At 40.7% G+C, this 19,554-nt stretch overlaps 1 protein-coding gene across 1 annotated transcript; it reads left to right on the top strand.

Moving 5' to 3' along the window:
* Nucleotides 1-6,675: 6,675 nt before the first annotated feature.
* LOC142409732 (carbohydrate sulfotransferase 9-like) lies at nucleotides 6,676-8,198 on the top strand. The gene is made up of 2 exons (XM_075501496.1): nucleotides 6,676-6,769; nucleotides 7,221-8,198. The coding sequence occupies exons 1-2, from the start codon at nucleotides 6,676-6,678 to the stop codon at nucleotides 8,069-8,071; spliced, it is 945 nt and encodes a 314-aa protein (XP_075357611.1). The 3' UTR covers nucleotides 8,072-8,198.
* Nucleotides 8,199-19,554: the final 11,356 nt, after the last annotated feature.

Below are 19,554 nucleotides of genomic sequence, written 5' to 3' on the forward strand. Positions count from 1 at the left end.
TGTCTTTTTGAAGGGATTAACTGGGCTTAAGTACAGAATGGGGCTCAGCCACTGAGAATGTTATCTGTTTCCAGAGATTTTCCCTACCTTCCACTGAGCTGCCCTACTGGTACCTTTTTTTACTTCTGGCTTCAAATGTATCAGGAACACAAATAAGTATTGTTGTAATTTCGTTCTTTTCATCTGGAAAGTTCCACTTATCGTCAAGTAGGGTGCAGAGGATCACCCCATATGCTCAGCTGTGACCAAGGTCTGTCTTTGCAACAAATTAGCTTGAGACACACCTTTGTAAGTTTATCACCAGGAGACTTTAAATCCTTATCAACCTACTTAGTTTACTTGGGGCAAATAATATGCCAGTGTAACTGATATTAATGTGTTTCTGAACTACATGTATGTGTGTGTATATATATGTACACATGCTTATAGTGCAGAAATATATACAAATATATATACACACACACACGAGTGTGTGTACATGTATTTCTGTACTTGGGCAATAGGTGCCATACATAAAGACTTAACATTATTCAACATTTCCAGTTATAGACTTCTAATTGTTTATAAAAGTATCAAAATACTGTTTTTTTCAGACTGATTTTTTTAATACTTCTTTAGAAACTGCAGGTTTTTCAATTGCAATGGTTCAGCAGTTCCAGGAGAAGGATTAGGGAATGCTATATTATGAATCACTGTTTTAGCAGTTCAAGGACAGAACGATGTACCAGTGACATCTGTTAAAGGCAAAGCAATCTGTTCCTTTAGTGCCTGTGCTAGGAATAAACCTGCATGGCAGGAGGGAGAACTTCAGTCTGAGTGTGATGTGCTAGGGCATGTACTCACATGAGTTTATCATTAAAACATCTTTGGACTGTCTAAATATTTCCTAATTGAAAGAATACTAGAGATTCTATGTCAGGCCTTGTTTTGGTCAGGGGAAAAGGAACTCATTACAAAACCAAAGTTGGTGATTGGATAAGTGTGCGTGATTGTGGTGTAGTTACATATGGTATGGACAGTTAAAGTCCAGACCGCTAACAGACATATGGGATGGTTGCAGAAGGTCTAGTATTACAAAATGGAAAGCAAGTATGAGACAAATGAACCAAGAGAAAGCAATTTAACAGAAAAAACTATCCAATAACTCAGGCATATGACAATTTTGTGAGTGCCCTGGAAAAGTACAATCTCATCATTGAGATAGAGAGCTCTACTGGGTCAAATGATCTAGCCTGACATACAGGGGATATGCAAGTAGGTAGTAGGTAGGTAGCAAAATAGGTATTCCCGGTATAGCATATAGAAAAGGGGGATGTTGAAAGTAATTAAAAGCAGAAAATTGTCATAAATTTCTTGAAGGAAACAGAAGGATGGAAAGACCATGTTATGGTCAGAAAATGTGGGAACAAAGATATGAACAACATGATACAACTGTTTTTGGTTTTGTTATGAGGAGTGTGTTTATTGGGAAGAAAAGAATCTTAACAATGGATTAGTAGAGGGAGATGGTAGAATTATCAGTAATGCAAAGAAGGTTGGAATTCAATAAATATTTCTCATTTTATGAGGGCTTCAGGCCTTTTTCCCATCTTGCATGCACATGAGATGATTGGCATTGGTTTCTCCAATAATCTGTTCCCCATTTTCTGCCACTCATGGCTTTAGCAATTGCTCTGGTTGCTCTCATAGAAACGTTGTATTATGTTATAGGAAATGGATCTCACCAAACTGACTTACTATTTTTGTTTGGGTTTGGTTGATTAAGGTAATAACATTGATAGTGGATTTAGAATTATATAAAGCATTCGACTTGATACTGCAGCATGTTTTGGCTAAGAAGCTAGAAAGCCATCAAATCAGCTGGACACACATTGAAGGAATTGAACAGTAGTTAACTGAAAGGCTTCAAAAAATCTCATCACCTGATAGAAATGATTCTGAAAGGGTTCTGCAAGAAAGGGTTCTATGAGGATCCTTCCTCTTACTGCCTGGTTTACTGTTTAGCAACGTCCAAGAAAGAGTCATAAAATGATTTCTGATGAAATCTGCAGACTCCAGTAAGACATGCAGAGTTTAAAATACTAAGCCATAGCTACATCTGGTTGATCTATAATGATGTGATCTGAAGAACAAGCAAAAACCAATAGTGCAGTGTAAGGCTGTTATCTAGAAGATTTTATGCTTCATTAAAAATAAAAAACAAAAAATCCACAAAACCCCCACAACTATGAGTAACAAAAACAAAGCAGATTAATGCCCTATATTTAGTTTTTAGTATTTTCTCCTCTCTTTGGGGATACGCTAGTTCCAAAGAGACATTTAGATCTCTGACTCCTTGCTGTGTTACTTTTCACTAGAAGACACTTCTGCCTTTTTTTCAGTCCTATGGTACTGTCTTTCCACCTTGTTTGTGGGAGTCTATTCTGCTGGCCTTTGGTTACAGCAGAATTAGACTATTTATTATCGAGTTGTTGTGTTAATAGACTCACCACACCTTCACTGAGGAATGCCTTGTAGTTACCCAGTCACATTAAATCACACTTCATTCAAGGTAGGATGAGGTGAAATGCAAATAAAAGAATTAATTCATTACCTCTAAAATAGACAACACAATTACAAGTATCTGGAAAAGACATAAGCGAAGAAATAGAAGAAAAAGTTCATCTGATCTACTGACACTGAATGTATCACAAAGGTGGTTTTTGGTTTGGATTTTTTTCCCCCTTTTTCATTTCCAGGAGACTTGTCCCTCTTCTGGCAAAATGGCACTCAGAATTTTCTTTCCTCCTATTCCTCAGATTGCTCTTAGGTGATTTGCATCGTTGGAGACCTTGCATTACACAGAACTCTGTATTGGGGTCTCCCATCAGAAAACATCTTCAGAAGAAGCCTTCGGACTTCACCTTCAGGTATTTCTCCAAATTATCATGTTGACCTCACTTGTTGATGGATGGTTTTAGCTCTTAAAGCCAGTCTGCACTTTGAAGTTTTCTAAGGGGTCCAGACAGATTTCATCTGTCACCTTGGAGCTCGTTCTATCCCTCCTTATGGTCTGACCATTCTCCTGAATTAAAATAAGGATTCTTTTGCTTCCACAAATATGCAAATGTTTTAGAAGAGGTGTTGTATCCTGTGTTTGACTAGCTCATAAACACCTTCTTTCCCTCAAGGAGGCAAGTCTCTTCCATTTCTCCCTTGTGACTCATTGACGTGTTTCAGCATGAAATGTGTCTTATGGCAGACCTTATATTCTGTACGAGTAATTTAATTAACAAATATATACGATACAAGTATCTAAATAGGGTAAATTAATCTAGTTCATTGTTGTGGTTTAACCCAGCAGGCAGCTAAACACCACACAGCTGTTCGCTCACTCCCCCCGCCCCGCAGTGGGATGGGGGAGAGAATCAGGGGGAAAAAAAGTAAAATTCGTGGGTTGAGATAAAGACAGTTTAATAGAAAAGGAAGGGATAATAATAATAATAATAACAACAACAACAATAACAACAACAACAACAACAACAACAACAACAACAAAATAAGTGATGCACTATGCCATTGCTCACCACCCGCTGACCGATGCCCAGCCAGTTCCTGAGCAGCGATCACTGCCCCCTGGCCAGCTCTCCCCCAGTTTATATGCTGAGCATGATGTCATATGGTATGGAATAGCCCTTTGGCCAGTTTGGGTCAGCTGTCCTGGCTGTGCTCCCTCCCAGCTTCTCACTGGCAGGGCATAAGAAGCCGAAAAGCCCTTGACTAGTGTAAGCACTACTTAGCAACAATTAAAACATCAGTGTGTTATCAACACTATTCTCATCCTAAATCAAACAGCACTATACCAGCTACTAGGAAAACAAAATAAAATTAACTCTATCCCAGCCGAAACCAGGACATTCATCTTCTCATTCCTGAGACAGGTATGATAACTACCCTGACGTGACAGCATTTGAAGTAAATGAAGCCCAACCTCTTTCTCCTAAGCATACTCTAACAAGGAGTCCCTGTACAGAATTATTTAGTGTCATATTTATTTTAATTTCTACACAGTATGAAATTGTGTCTTCAAACCACTTCTGAAAAAGAATAAAAAGACATCACTCAATCTTGGACCTCATGAGATCAATGAACAATCTGACTGACTTCAGCTGGCCTTGAAAACAGCCTTTGACACATTAGAAGTCAATAGATTGCACCGTGAAAGGAGAATTGACGTGCAGTGAAGAAAACGTTAAAGGCCAAAGATCAACCCATATTTTTTCTTGTAGCCTTTATAATGGTCTTATGCAGCCAAGAAAATGCAAAAGTACTGGCTAAATGCCATTGTGTGTAAAAATACTGCCTTCACTCGAATAAGTATTGTAACTGTTTAATGTAAACACAAGTAATTTGTGAATATATGTGACTGCAGATTTGTTCATAATGATGTTTACAGATCAGAGATAGCGAACAGGCATCCCTCTCCATTTCTCACGTCATGCCTATGCTAAGAGAGATTTAATAATTAGTAATGCCATTAACTGTATGAATTTGAAGATATTCTGGTAAAGATGTGTGATATAATAATCACCTGTCAGCCCTGAAAGGAATAAGCCTTGTGTGCAACTACATTTTCAGCAATTTAACTAGTGCTGCCTCTACTGCTGTCTTAAAACACATAGGAAACCAGTTTCCATTATGGCAGCTGGGGTTTATGTACCTCCACACTGGGGGCCGAGGAGCACCACAATAACTTCCAGAGTGGTCCTGTTGTATCTTTGTAAAAACAAAACAAAAAAAAGTTGAAGTTACATCCTCAAGAAATCCAGGCGAAGATGTTTTTATTGCCAGCAGGTTCAGGGTGAAAAATCGAAAAGCAGAAAAGGAAGACAGTGTTGCTTGACTTTTTCGATGGTGCAGACTTTATGGGACAGAAATGAAATGTCATGTTTGCCAGTAGTTATGGTTTTGCACTTAATTTTGCTACTTCAAATAAAAACTGATGAAAAGCATGCTGATGAAGAGCTTTCTAATGGGGGCAACACAATAAGATTGCACAGAGGACTGAGCGCACTCTCTCTCCAGGAAGTGCAAAGGGACAGAGTGAGCGAGCACAGGAGAGGGAACACATTGATTGTTAGACTGCATTGGCCTTCTCTCCTTTTATCTGTGAACATGGAACATCTCCTTTTCTGTTGTTTCCTCTGCTGCTTCTATATGCTTCCTGCCATAGTGAACCATTTGGGGGCTCTTATGCTGCAGCAGCAATGGCAGCAAACATATATACATTGCATTGTCTTTGGGAGAAAGAGAATGGGAGAACTAATCTATTGTTAGTAGTTAGGATTCTCTGCTGGAATGTGGAAGAGTTTCTCCTGCACCAAATATTGATTTATTGTACAAAGGGGAAAGTTTCAGGACAAGAGATGGGAAGAATCTCATCCTAAATGGATTGTAGGCTTGCAGATAGGCTTGTTGCAGGTTACAGAAAACTTTGTACAACCAGACTCCAAGAAGTAAGATTATTTAAAAAAAAAATACATCTCTGTAATCCTAAATGAGGTTATTGTTACACAATGTGAAGGGATAGATGAGTTTGCCTAGCAGGAACGCCAGCTTTAAATGAGAAGGGAGGAATATCCTCAGTTTCAATACAGGCTGGGGGATGATGTGATTGAGAGCAGCCCTGCTGAGAAGGACTTGGGGGTACTGGTGGGTGAAAAGCTGGACATGAGCCGACAATGTGTGCTCACAGCCCAGAAAGCCAACCGTATCCTGGGCTGCATCAAAAGAAGCGTGGCCAGCAGGTTGAGGGAGGTGATTCTGCTCCTCTGCTCTGCTCTGGTGAGACCCCACGTGGAGTACTGTGTCCAGCTCTGGAGCCCTCAGCACAGGAAGGACATGGACCTGTTGGGGCGGGTCCAGAGGAGGGCCATGAAAATGATCCAAGGGCTGGAGCACCTCTCCTACAAGGACAGGCTGAGAGAGTTGGGGTTGTCAGCCTGGAGAAGGCTCCAGGGAGACCTTATAGCAGCCTTCCAGTACTTAAAGGGGGCCTATAGGAAAGACGGGGACAGACTTTTTAGCAAGGCCTGTTGTGACAGGACAAGGAACAATGGTTTTAAACTAAGGGAGGGCAGATTTAGACTGGATTTAAGAAATTTTTTACAATGAGGGTGGTGAGGCACTGGCACAGGTTGCCCAGAGAGGTAGTGGAGGCTCCATCCCTGGAAACATTCAAGGCCAATGGATGGGGCTCTGAGCAGCCTGATCTAGTTAAAGATGTCCCTGTTCATTGCAGGGGGGTTGGACTAGATGACCTGTAAAGGTCCCTTCCAATCCAAAGCGTTCTATGATTCTATTCTATGAGTCTGTGAATATTTGCTCACACACAGTTCATTGTTCTGAGAAAGGGGAGAATTTTGTAATACTTTGAAATGGTCCTATCGTTTGTCTGTTTGGTTTAACAGTATAATTGTGGTGAGTCTTTTTCATAGGAGAATTTTTACATATTAGCAAAGCCTGTTTTTATAGGGCTTGAAAGGCCTTTCTGCTATCATAAATTCTGTAAGAGAATACCATGTTATCTTTGTTATATCAGTCATGCAAAATCTAACTTGTATTATCTTTCCTTGTTGACAGAGAGGCACATTTCCACTTTAGAGATCACGTCACCCTCCTTCCTGTGAAAATAATATGAACCAGAAAGTGTTAGTTTTCCTTCTCCCAAATTTTATTTTTGGGATATTTCTTTTGGGGTTTTTCTGTAAGAGACAAAAAAACCTAACAGGTGAGTAAAGAATTTACCAACAGAAAGACTTAATGTTTTCTAGAACCAGAGACACCTTTCCCAAATGTGTTAGAAAGTAACTATGGAGCCTAAATGATAAACAACACTATGAAAATATCCAAGGCCCTGTCACTGTGATAGCTATCTTAGCAATGTATGAGAGGAAGAGCATGACAAAAACCAATTGACGTTAGAAGTGTTAGAACATCTGTCTTGCTTAGAGTAATATTGCTAACCTGTTGAAAGTTTTCATTTTAACAAACTTTTCACTAAGCAGGGTAGTTTATTGCACGTTTGCCATAGTGGAATCCGGTGACAGTAAACAAAAAATGTATTTTAGCATCTTCATTAGTTTTTGTATGCAGGGAGATAGTTTGAGTGCTATGGTTGTCACACAGAAAGAGACTTACATAAGTCTATTTCACACTAAAAGTTTCTTCCTTGGTTGCAGGTGCTTTTCCTGATCCCACTGAAGATTGGCTGGCAATTCAAAATGATCGCAAAAACACACTGGCTTCTGTCTGCCTGAAGAACAACCTTCTTAATTTAAGAAGCAAATCGGGTTCTCATGTTGCAAACCAGCTCTTTGTGGAGCACAAACATAAATTTATCTACTGTGAGGTGCCCAAGGTAGGCTGCTCCAATTGGAAGAGAACTATTTTTCTTCTCCAAGCAGACTTGAATGCAGAAGCTTCTGAAATTGAGCATGACCACATCCACCAGACCTCACTGATCAAAAGGCTGGTGGCTTACCCTCCTGCCGTACAAAAGGAATTTCTGAACAATTACACCAAAGTGATGTTCACCAGACATCCCTTGGAACGGCTGGTTTCAGCTTACAGAGACAAACTTCTGCACTCTGAGCCATTCTACAGTATCACTGTCGCTAATGCGATTAGGACAATGTTCAGGAAAAACAAAAATTCTTCTGAAAAAGTGAGTTTCCAGGAGTTTGTCGACTTCATTATAGCAAAACCACCAAATACTCTTGACATTCACTGGAAACCAATGTTTCTGCTCTGTGATCCTTGCAACATTCACTATGATATTCTGGGTAAGTATGAAACTCTTGGGTCAGATTCTGAGCATGTTCTGAAGGTCATTGGAGCACCAGAGAGCCTGCACTACCCCAGCTTGAAGAGGTATAACTCAGAGAAACGAACTAATGGTGATATCACCTTGGAGTATCTCAGACAACTGAACTCAGAACAAATTGAGAAGATAAAAAAATTGTATCAAATGGATTTTTTCTTGTTCAACTATACTATGAAATATGAGGATTATTTTTCCCTGAATGACTAATGTAGGTTAAACAAAAAACAGTTTCCTTTGTACAAAATGGGATGAACTTGTCCTCACAGGTGCTTGATAGGTGGGTTGGTGACTGCTGCTGAGATTTTACTGGTGTTTGCAGACATGCTTTATCATCCTAAGCACTCTTATAACAAATCCCTGCCATGATCTGTGGTACTGTACAGTAATTTACCTATATGAAATTATTGTCTTCCTGTTGATCATTAATGGCATATGTTTGTTTCTTAAAGACTGCTTATAAAGGATAGATTTTGGTCTGTTGGTAAGAGATAGGGGAAGGATGAAGAATGTTTTTTTTCACAATGAATATTTTTAGAACACCATTTCTTTATATAAGTGATTTTAAATTTTTATTAGAAAAAGAAATATGAAGCAATAAATAATCTGCTTTAGAGGCAAATGGCTCTCTGTCTGCAAGAGCCTCAATCATGAATCCCGTAGGAAAGGAGCAAATAACTTCAGATACTTGAAGCTGCATTACACAGAACTTAATGCCTGATTATATTCCCCTCTGGCAGTGCTCTCACCACAGCCCATCAGCCTCATCCCTCAAGCAGTATAGTTGGCAGCAATCCAGCCAGGGTTTCCCTTATATCTCTTCAAAATCTTCTGATGAGCAGGTCTGGTGTTCATGGTGACTTTGCAAACTCTTGTCACCACCTTTGTGGGCATTATGGTCTGATGTAAGAGGGAAGGTCTGAAAAATGTATCTTTTTTTAGAGAAGTAGTTAGAGGTACCTTCTAAACTGTACAACCAGGGTGGTGCAGGATCTAAAATCTCAGTGGAAAGGTGACTCTCATCTATTCTGGCCAGTCAGCAGAAGAGGGGACAATGTTTGGGCTTTCCCCATTTGTGCCTGCTGGAGTCCGTGAGTGCTTGGGATTTACCTGAGCCATGGCACTTACGTGGAGCTGGGTAACCTCATATAATACATTTGTTCTACCTGTTGCTTTCTCAACTCACAGGAGACTGAGTGCAAATAAATTGTGTAATTAATGGTGAGGGGAGCAATGAAGCATGTGGGAGAAGCAACTCAAACCATTACCCACTTATATTCCTAGGTGCCTTTGGGTTTAGATCACTGAGGGTTCTATAACTGCTACTAGATTAAGTACAAGACTTGACCTATTGTTTTGAAAATCTATTGCCTAGTCATATGGCAAATTAATTTGTGACCATATTAATTGCAGCATGTTTTAGAAATTAATCATGAGCATTAGCACCACCTTTAGGGGATGTCAGTCTCTCAGGAGCTAACTTGAAAATGTCTCAAATGCACTTAGTCCCTATCAGCTATACCTGCAAATGTACAAAGGCTGGCAGGCTAGTCTTGGATCCAAAGCTGGCTCACAGCTTCTCATGTCATAGAAGAGAACAGAGACAAAATAACTTAATCACACTGCAGCCACCAATCTGTATAGCAATCACTGCCAGCAGCATGGCCAAGGGAGAGGGAAAAGGGGACTAGGAAAAATGGATGCAATAGGATTTGAGTCATGAGGGTTGTGAAGAGAGCTCCCAGTGCAGGGAGTGGGATGCAAGGGTGGTCTACTCCAGAGGGAAGATGCACTGATATACTGGATATCACCTGGAGGCACTGATGAGACCATGGTGACAGGAGGAGGCAGAGGAAGAAGCTCTCTGTGTCCCTCCTTGACGGCAGATGGTACACAAAGCCAGGACTACCGTTCAGTACATCTGGCAGCTCTTGCATGGCTGACTATTCTATAAATGGGGCAGCTTTGGCACAGGGAGAGTTCCAACGTGAGAAGACCAAGCAAGAACAGCAAAACATTTTTTTTTTTTTAAATAGCTTGTGATTTTATGCGGAGTGATTCATGGTTCTGGATCTTACCCTCACCACCACCATATTTGGTGTCCCCACAGTCCTACTATCCCCCGACACTGGATTCCTCATGCCACCCTGGCAACCCTGTAGTTCATGTGGATTTTTTTTACTGTTTAATTGTGCTGAGGCAGAGGAAGCTGGAAATGACTCCCATCAAAGTTAAGGCTATGCAGAGGGATGCAGTCTCTCTCTCTGGCTCTTTCCTGAATCAGAGCCATCTCCAGCTATGTGCTTCTCCTACTTTCTTTGCCAGACCATGCAGAGGAAGAGGGGAATAAGATTTGCTTCATAACTTGCTTCTACATGATAGATCCCTCCAGAGCTATAAGCTTCAGCAAAGATACTTTAATTTTCTGGCACCATCAGCCAGCCTAGGAAAACTCTGAAGAAATTATACTGGCAGAGCTTGATAGGTGTCTTTGCTATCAGCACTCTAGTGTTAACACTCTCCTCCAGTTTCTTGCTGTTAGATGTGAGTGGCTTTCTATTCTTACTTCCTTTTTTACACAGGATCACATATTCTTCCTACAGTGGTGACAGAAAACGGATGGCTAATTCATTCATCACAAGTACTAGTCAGTAACAGAAGGCAGACACTATCTATTGATGCAGAAAAATCGCTGTAACTATTCACGATGGACTTTCAGATTTGACGTTTGCCTATAGCAAACTGTAAGTAGCACATCACCTGGAACCACTGGCTGCTGTAATGCTGTTTGGCTGGCGTGGGTCTCAGCACAAAAAACTGCAGAGGACATGTGTGTGCATGTGTGCACATATAACAACAGTTTTAGGAAACAGTGTCATACAAGAATGGTATAAATTGTGCATTACCAACACTAACAAAATGAGAACAATGGTTTGATAGCTGTTGGAAAATAGAAAAAACGGACATTACCTTATAAAGGATCTTGTAACATTCCCCTGCAGGCATCTTTTAATAATCAGCCCAATTTACTGCCTTTCCATTTCTGTGAGCTTGAGAATACTCCCTAACACCCACAGCCCCCCCGCCAGGAGCTGCTGTGCAGTGGTGCAGGAGTATGTAAGAGCTCTGCAATATGTTTCAAGAGTTAATGAAAACAATGGCAACTTGCTATATGTTGTAAAAAGCTTTCACAGCTTGCAAAGATGGGCGTGGAAGTTTGGGCTGAGCTCAAAAAATGGGTCTGCAGGAGAAAAATGCAAGGTCTTTAGTACTTGCATTGAGTTGGCTGTATATTTTAGCAATAGCTGTCAAGCAGCAACGCTTGCAGAAAACTCTGATCCTAACGTATTTCCTAACGTGTGAGCGACTGACCGTTGCCCATAAACTCTATCGCCTTGTTTATTCCCCAAGTGAACCCCAAGGCTCATTCCACTGAACAGCATTGTAAGTTCACCAATGAAAGGGCTTACTGTTATTTCATTCCTGATATTGTAACGTAATAAAAGTTGATGAAGGCTATGGACTTTGTCCTAGACAGCCCACAAGAACTGCAAGACACCTGTAAACTTTATGATGAAAATGATAAGATGAATGTTTCTTCATGGCCTGGGAGAGAGATTTCCTGTACTGTCTTCCCTACAGGTGTACTGTCCAGAACAAAGCCTCTAAGCTGAGCTGGCCTCCCACCTGCCTTTGCCTAGAGAAGAACCACCAGTGGAGCTTCTTTCCTTTGGGTGCTAAGTCTAGGTGATGTTTTCCTGGGAGGAAAGTGGGTGCTTGCAGTTGGGAGCAGGGGCAGAGGTGGTGTGGCATGGTGTGACTCAGGGCTCAGGCTCCAGGGTGGCTTAGAAGGTGTAGGCGTTGCCATAATTAAGCTTCTGATTTATTGTTATATGCCTATGACATGATCATTGCTATGTTTCACTTCTAGTTACCGTAATAAACTGTAGTGAGTCAACATGTTAATGTATTTGTTCATGCTTCTCAATAACATCTGTTTAAAAAAAAAAAAGACTCGGAGCTGTTCCATCAAATCATAACATAGGCCACACACTATTAGACAATAAATACAAAACCATTTGGCTCTGCTTTGGTACATTAATATAAAGCTGTTTCACCGGACTTTTAAAGAATTGAAAGAATTAGCAAATACTAATGAGTATTCCAGTTTGGAGAAAAGATGGAGCTAAGCGGGGAAAGGAAGAGAAACAAAAAAATCTTGCAAAGTCAAGCTTGCAGCTTTCCCACAAATCTGTCTATCAGCAGTGAGGAAATAAGAGAGAATTTTCCCGTTCTCATGGATATCCACACACACATCCTTTCAGGATATGTATCCACAGACATCACACTTTCTTCGTGAAAGTATAACAGATCTGATAGTTGATCAGTGTATGTCAGCAATGGAGACCACGTCACTAGTTGTTTCTTGAAGCAGACGTTTCCTCCACTTAAAAGTGATGATTCTGCCTGTAAGGAGTCCTAATTTTTTGTACAGTTTTGAATGTGAGTCTTAACAGGTAAACTGTGATTAGTGGTTTCTTGTTCAGAGAACTTCCCAAAGCAGGACAGCTGTGAACAGAATAAAAGGTGTCCACAGAAGAAAAGGGTGAGCAGTGAAACTTTGAGTGTTTGCTGCTCTGCAGAAGTGTCCTCTGGCCAAGGGAAAGAAGAGGAAACATCACCCGTGCAAGTCATTGGGCATCGAACAAACGGCAGCCCTCATGGCTCACAGCTAGAAGGTGATTCTGTTTCTGCATTCAGACTTTTAATACATCAAGATCTTGTAGCTCTACAATCTCCAGTTTTCTTGGCTTGTCTGTCATAGAGGTAGAACAAGAAAAGGAAAAGGAAAAAGGAAACAAGAAAAGGAAAAGACAGCAATGCTCTGTGATTTCTCCCTGTCACAGCACTTCTTATCTCCCTCCCCTCCAGCATTATATGCTAGGTCATGCTTTAGTATAAAACAAAAAGTTATTAAATTATATAACTTACATAAATTAATATAAACCAAATAAAATCAAAACAGGCAGAGAATTTACCTGATAGAAGTGTCTGAAATTTCAGGAAGTCCTCTTGGAAGTTTCGACCAGGTATCGAATGTACACAGGTGTGCAGTTACAATGCCGCTTCTAGTAAGAACTATTTTTAAAGAAAAAGATCAGATGATCATAAATCTCAGTCAGTATACTGAGACTAAAATTCCAATGAATCAAGAGATCAAAAATGAGTGATACATCACAGGATCAGGTCTGTGAGAAGGAACCGGCTCAACACCGTTTCAGCACTACCCATGTATGCCTCACCTTTGCTCACAACTACTAGAACACTTTCTTTATACCTCCGGGATCCTTCTTGTAGCTTCTTCTGGAGATGTACCAAAGCTTAGCAAGATGAAAGGGCTTTCTCAAAAAGTCTCATCATCCCACCCTGTAGAGACATTGTTAACGAGATTATACATCATTCGTGGTGTCCCACCAAAGGTACAACAGTTCAGCCATTACTGGAGCTCAGAGCAGAACTTCGCACGAGTACCCAAAGCCAGCTAGGCATATATTTAGTTTATATTTCTATGATTTAGCAGAAGTACGGGGAAAGCTTTTTACCTACAAATCTATGACTAATATCCCGACTCCCACCTCATTTGATTGCATTGTCCCCCCCCTTTTTTCCCAGATCCCTGCTCAGTATTCACCTGAACTGCACGTATGGACTCCTGCTGAGTTCCCACAGTTAGGGGCCACCAAACAGGTGCTGCAGATGCTGACTTATTCAGGCACAGGTTGTTGCCAGGTGCATGCTGCTGGATGTATTGCAACTATTGTAAGAAGGCTTTTTGTGTGAGAAAGTTGTTCAAGCACCTGCTCCGCGAGTGAGATATTACTACAGGGTGAGATGTGAATATAAAGTGAGGGCTGTTTTGAAGGCATTTCCCCCCCTAAAAATAAACTCATCTTCCATTCAGATAGGTTTAGTGGGTAAGGGAGAAAGCTAATTTTGGGATCATCGACATCAGGTCTGAGGCCCCTGTTAATTATAAACCAAAAGAGACAGGAAACCCTCTCTCATGAGGGGCCGTCATTCTCTGCAGGGTTAAATTTTGTTTACCCCCAGAGCTTTGTTAAGACTTGTCCCCAGGGGTGCCTACATGGTAAAGGAGCCCCTTGAGACTTTTAGCTTTTGATAAGCATGGAAAAGTAGAGTGGTGAAGTTGGGAGAGAATCCACCTGGCTTTAACATTAAACATTAAGAACATTAAACAATTGATTCTAGGTCCGTCCTGTTCCAGAAAGACAGCATAGGTAGGAAACAAAGACGGGGGAAAATCAATCAAATTAATATAAACAAATTATTATCCTGAAGATTTTTGGTATTCAGTAACTGAATCGTACATTTTTTGGTCTTTTATTTATTAGATTCCTATCTGGAAGGCTGAGATTATGGGTTTGGCTTTTTTGGGGTCTTGCTGCACAGCAACTATTGCTACAGGTAGAGAGAGCCCTTTGGGTTTTGTAATTTTAAACAAGGGTCACAATGATGCTTTTATTTGTCGTAATATTCTTTGTTGCTGTGCAGAGCCAGACACCCACTTAGCTGTATACCGTGTCAGAATTTGATTTGTTCCCTAAGTTCCTGTTGCTGTGGTTTACGTGGCGTAGGACTCTCGGGAGTACCCTGTCTCACTGCTGGCAGCTGACCGTGTGCTACGTGTCAGGCATTTGTTACAGCCTCTGCCAAGGCTTTTCATTCTACTCAGGTTTTAGGGTTTTGTTTGTATCTGAAACAGATTTGGCTGCCACATTCTGCAAACTGCAGGTTTAGGAGTTGATGAGAGTATTTAGTCTCTCTAAAATTGTAATAACATACACAAAAAATAGCTCCGGAATAGCTGTTTTAATCACTTATTTCATATGTAAACTGTTCTATAAATTCTTTATATGAATTTGTCTTGCAGCTTTAGTAAAGAGTATTATGTATTGCATATATGTATTGCAATTCCCGTTTGCTTTGCTTTATTTTTTCCCTAATTTGTGTTCTAGTAAACCTGGGATTTTGTGAGTTTAGAATATTTTTCTGTCTTTCAGGGCAGCACACTGTAAGGCAAAGGTCTAATCAGGCCTACCTAGAAGGCCCCATAACTTGGACACACACACAACACCGTGCAGTAACAATTAACAATTTAAATTTATCATTGAAGGAGAAGGAGTCGTTATTGATTATAATGATCTTGTAGTGTTTGAAGGGTAAAATATATAAACAAATTAATACATCAATGAATATTTCCTGCTCTCTCCCTCAGGATAAGGCATAGCCAATGTGTGCATCTCTATCTGAAAGCAAGGAAGGGATGTACTGTTCAGTCGTTCGTAATATTTTACAGGGCTGTACCGCAGTGCTTCATGGTCCTATATGACTATGGAGACTTCCACAGGACATTCCTCCAGGGCGGGAGAACACGAACTCTGAAAAGCATGGCAACACTTTTTGATACAGGTATGCAGAAGCAAGCTGATTTGGATGCTTACACAGCATTACATCAACCTGTCAGAGGAGTGAACGTGGCTTATGCTATAGCTATGTATGGGGAGTGCTTTCCACATTTGAATTAAAGCTAAAGAGGACTCTAGATCAAAATTTTTCACTTCCAGGGTTAATGATCTAGTCTGAAAAGAAAAGTAGGATTTGGTTGCTGTGGCTGTTGAGTTTTGGGAAAATCACAGTCCTTTATCTGTGGGACAGGTGTATCCTGTGCACACTGACCAGCAAGAATGCCTCAAGGGCTGTGAGCTCAGGATTGTCCAGCCTGGAGATTTCAAGTGGTCATAGGCAGGAGAGAATACAGATCCTGCAAAGTACCACAGCGGTAATTCAAGCATCTATGAGAGTATATTCATGAAATGCTTGGCTCCAACAGTACAGATGAGAGATTAGAAGAACTGCACTTTTGACTTGTAGTGCTTATCTACTAGGTATAACGATGGTGTTTTCCTCCCCTTGAGAAATGAAGAGCTAGCAGAGGTCTCCACAACACCTTGCACCTGGAAGAGGAGAACTGGGAAGTCCGAGTTGAATCCTCTTGCTGAAGTGTGCAAGAACCTTTGGGACACCAGTGAGGGCCAGAAATTAAGTGTTTGGAACAAGAAGCCTGGGGACTGCAGCCCAACACTGCTGCACCTGGAAGTGGGGCTGATCACAATAAACACTGGTTCATCAAGGACTCCTTGTCTTTTAAGTTCTGCTCTATAATAAGCTTACATTCATCTGACCTACCCCTGTCAAAAGGCCTGGGATGCCAGATACTCCGTGCTTCATCTTTTCTAGAAAAGTTTTTGGTGGAATTCCTGCATGTGTTGAAATTAGCATTCAGTGCTTTTCCGCTGATACGTGTAATTGTTAATTCCCCTGCAAAGAAATCTCCTAGACGTCTTAGAAAATGAACCTGAAGGGGTCCTCAAGAGACTGTCGGTTCCAGGATTTGTTACCTCTCATTTGCTGGCTCACGGCACCAGAGTCCTAGCTCCCTGCTGAACTTCCTAATTTTAACTCAGGGCCCTGCCCACAATGCCAGCAGCTGCCTGCAACTGGCCGACAAAGCTCTTCATCAAACAGCTTAGCAAGCCATTTTTTTCAGGCTTTGCACGCTGGCTATGTGTCGCAGAACTTTTGTTCATCTTTGCTGCTCTCCTTTGAATTCTCTCCAGTTCCAGGTGGTCTCCACCTCTCCTGAAGCACGATGCCCAAAGCCGGGTGCAATCCTGTGACTTTACACGTGCTGCATAGATTGAAAGCATGAACTCAGGGATGTCACATATTACATTCCCTTTTGTACTGTGAATTCAATGTCACCCTTGTGCTAGTGCACCACCTCTTGTGTTTTTTAAGAGTGAACCATGATACTGCATCCAAACATCCCAGGACTCGAGACATAGATCCTAATCCAAGCTTTTGAACCTGGAGCTGTTCAAACTCTCCAGCCTCGTACGGCCAGACTTTTGGACGTTTTTTTTTTTTCTTTTTGGCAGCTAGCACCCTTGGAAATTAGATAGATTTAAACGCCACGTGTCTTTGAAGCGAGTAACTAATTGTTCATCCAAGGTCATATGGGGCCATCTGGTGGTGCAGCCTGGGCTAGGCAAGAGAGGACCACCCGAAGAGAGTTACTCGATGGCTGGTGTGTTTCAAGTCTTTTTTTTTGACCTGAAGTCTTGTATCTCAAGACTCTCATGCCTGTTCTTTCTCTCCCTCTGCTTCTCTCCCGCTCTCCCCCCTGATTATCTCCCTCTTTTCCTGGAACAAGAATTCCGTTTCAACTTGGCCACTAGTGGCTCTCTTGACCCAGTATTTTGTTCATCAGCTTGCCACAAGCCTTCCTCCCTAACTTGCTAAGATGTGAGGACTGTCCAGCTTCTGACACTGGAAATTACCTTGCGCTGCTCCAGCAAGAACTTCTTGTTTCTGTGTTGCACTTAGCTTCTACCATGGTGAAAGCCTACTGTCTCTTTTTTTTTTTTTTTTTTTTTTTTTTGGCCTGCAACTGGGCAGGAAAATATGGCATTACGGAGTTGATTTATCAGCGCCCTCATTAAGCTCTAACTGAACTTTATAGTTCAATGTTATATAAAAATGAAGACAGTTAATTTTCAGTTGCCTACATTTGAAAAGGCATTTTCTTTTGTGTGCTTTGATGCATCTCTGTTGTTGTTTCAGGGAGACATTTATCCATTCACCCTCTTTGAATATCTCTTTATGAGTTTGATCTTCATGCGACAATCTGAAAAACAGGGTGTGGTATATGGTTATGTATGAACATCTAGTCTGCCATTAGGCATTTTCTGTGTAAAGTGCAGCTCAATACCTCTGGTATTAATCTCAGCCAAAATTCTGCTGATGTATTTACACGATGAAATCTGCAGATAACATCGTTTTCCAATATGCGTGTGTATCAAAGGGAAAAGGTTTTCATGAAAAAAATGACCAAAAACTGCCTGTGAGGGAAATGCAGTTCCTAGAATGAAAATGAAGTCCAGCAAACCAACCCCTAGACACTTCATATCAGTCTCCCTGTATCGTCTCAGCCCAGTGTTTCCATTTCTGAAGGTGCTTATGTCCTCATGAGGCAATTTCTCAAACTCTTTGGCAATTACTTTGATAACATTGTAAGAGAAATAGGATTCATTATTCCTCCCAACTGATATACAGAAAAAAACACAAAAACATTAGGTTCTAGTTAGTAAACATCATAACTAATTAGTAGTGACCCTTGCCAACTTTAAAAAAACAAAGAAACAAAAAAACCCAACAAAAAAACCAAGCTAAAACCAGAGTATTTCTTCAGGTAGGTAACAACCCCACTGGGGAAGCAAAGGTCTTCTCCTAGGAATTTCAAAGAGGATGTGGTTTTCTTTGCTTCCTGTCTCATCATCATGCAGCCTTGCAAAATTATACTTACCTAAGGCAATAATGTATTGGATGCATGAGTAAAATACCCTTGACATTTTTTCTTTGTTTTGCTGCTTTTTTTCCGTGATGTTAAAGACCATGTTAATAGTTTTTTATGCCAGTAAAAGCATGGAGTATTTTTCCTTTTGCAGGGCTATTTTGTTTATCACTGTTTATTAGGACAAATTGTGCAACTAGTCCCATCGAAAAGATGAAACAGTGGAAAGCACCACGAGTTCAGGAGGTTGGAGGCTGATTGCTGAGCCACCGATTCTGTCAGAGGAATCAGAAGAATTTGCTGAAAGATTGACCACCCCTAGCTTATAATATAGCAATATAGTTCCTTATGAGGAAGAATGGATGGTTTAATCCTGTCTTGCTTTCAGTGTCTTTTTCCAGCAGTCTGCTGTCTTGGAAAGAGAAACAGAGATGGAAACCCAATCTAATGATCTGCAATCCCAGTTTAGTTACTGAAGAGAACTCTTTGTGCTCTTAGCAATGGCGAAACACCAAAGACAAGTACCACATATTAGCTCAGCACACGGATATGGCAGCATTAAGTTTTGCAGCAGGGTCCTGGGTAGTTTGTTCATGTACAGAGTTGAAGAAACCCATCAGAACAATGGTGTAGGAAATCTCAGAATTTATCCACTAGGCTGAAGGAGAAGACAGAGCAATTTATAGTCTGATTTGAAAAAAATAACAAATGAAAAAGACAGATCCGTGGCCCTGGGGAAAGTAGACCTTCTCGTGGTCCCCATTATTGATTTACTTGAGCAGAAAGTATTTTTTTAATAATATTTCTTTAATGCAAAAACCAGAGATTATTTTCCATTCAGCCTACTACCTGCTTTACTTTCAAAATAAGATGAAAAAAAGGTAACCAAAACTTCATACACATTACCACAGAAAAATCTTGGAAGAACCAGACCTTAAGCATACCTTTTACGTGTTATTTTATCTACTTTTGATACTGATTTACTGTTGCAACATTTAGTGCAATAGGCTGTCCATTGTGATTGGTTACACAGCATCAATGGCTATGTCATGCTTGCATTAGCAGCATCATTATGGTTACAGTATCATCATTGCTTGCCTGTTTAAGAATCTGATCAGGCACTTTTCAGCGGCATTGCTAGAAGTGGTAGTTTTGGGGACTTCTAGATGATGACAGAATATGGGTTCTCTGTTTTGAAGACAGAACCACTAATATAACTCAGTACAAACATTAAGATTTGTTTTGGTTTTAAACACTG

Source organism: Mycteria americana, chromosome 5, assembly GCF_035582795.1.
Source record: "Mycteria americana isolate JAX WOST 10 ecotype Jacksonville Zoo and Gardens chromosome 5, USCA_MyAme_1.0, whole genome shotgun sequence".
Taxonomy (NCBI): domain Eukaryota; kingdom Metazoa; phylum Chordata; class Aves; order Ciconiiformes; family Ciconiidae; genus Mycteria; species Mycteria americana.

Coding starts and splice junctions, on each gene's coding strand:
- LOC142409732 (XM_075501496.1), top strand. CDS start 6,676: ATGAACCAGAAAGTGTTAGTTTTCCTTCTCCCAAATTTTATTTTTGGG. Junction 6,770..7,220: donor GAGACAAAAAAACCTAACAG/GTGAGTAAAGAA, acceptor CCTTGGTTGCAG/GTGCTTTTCCTGATCCCACT.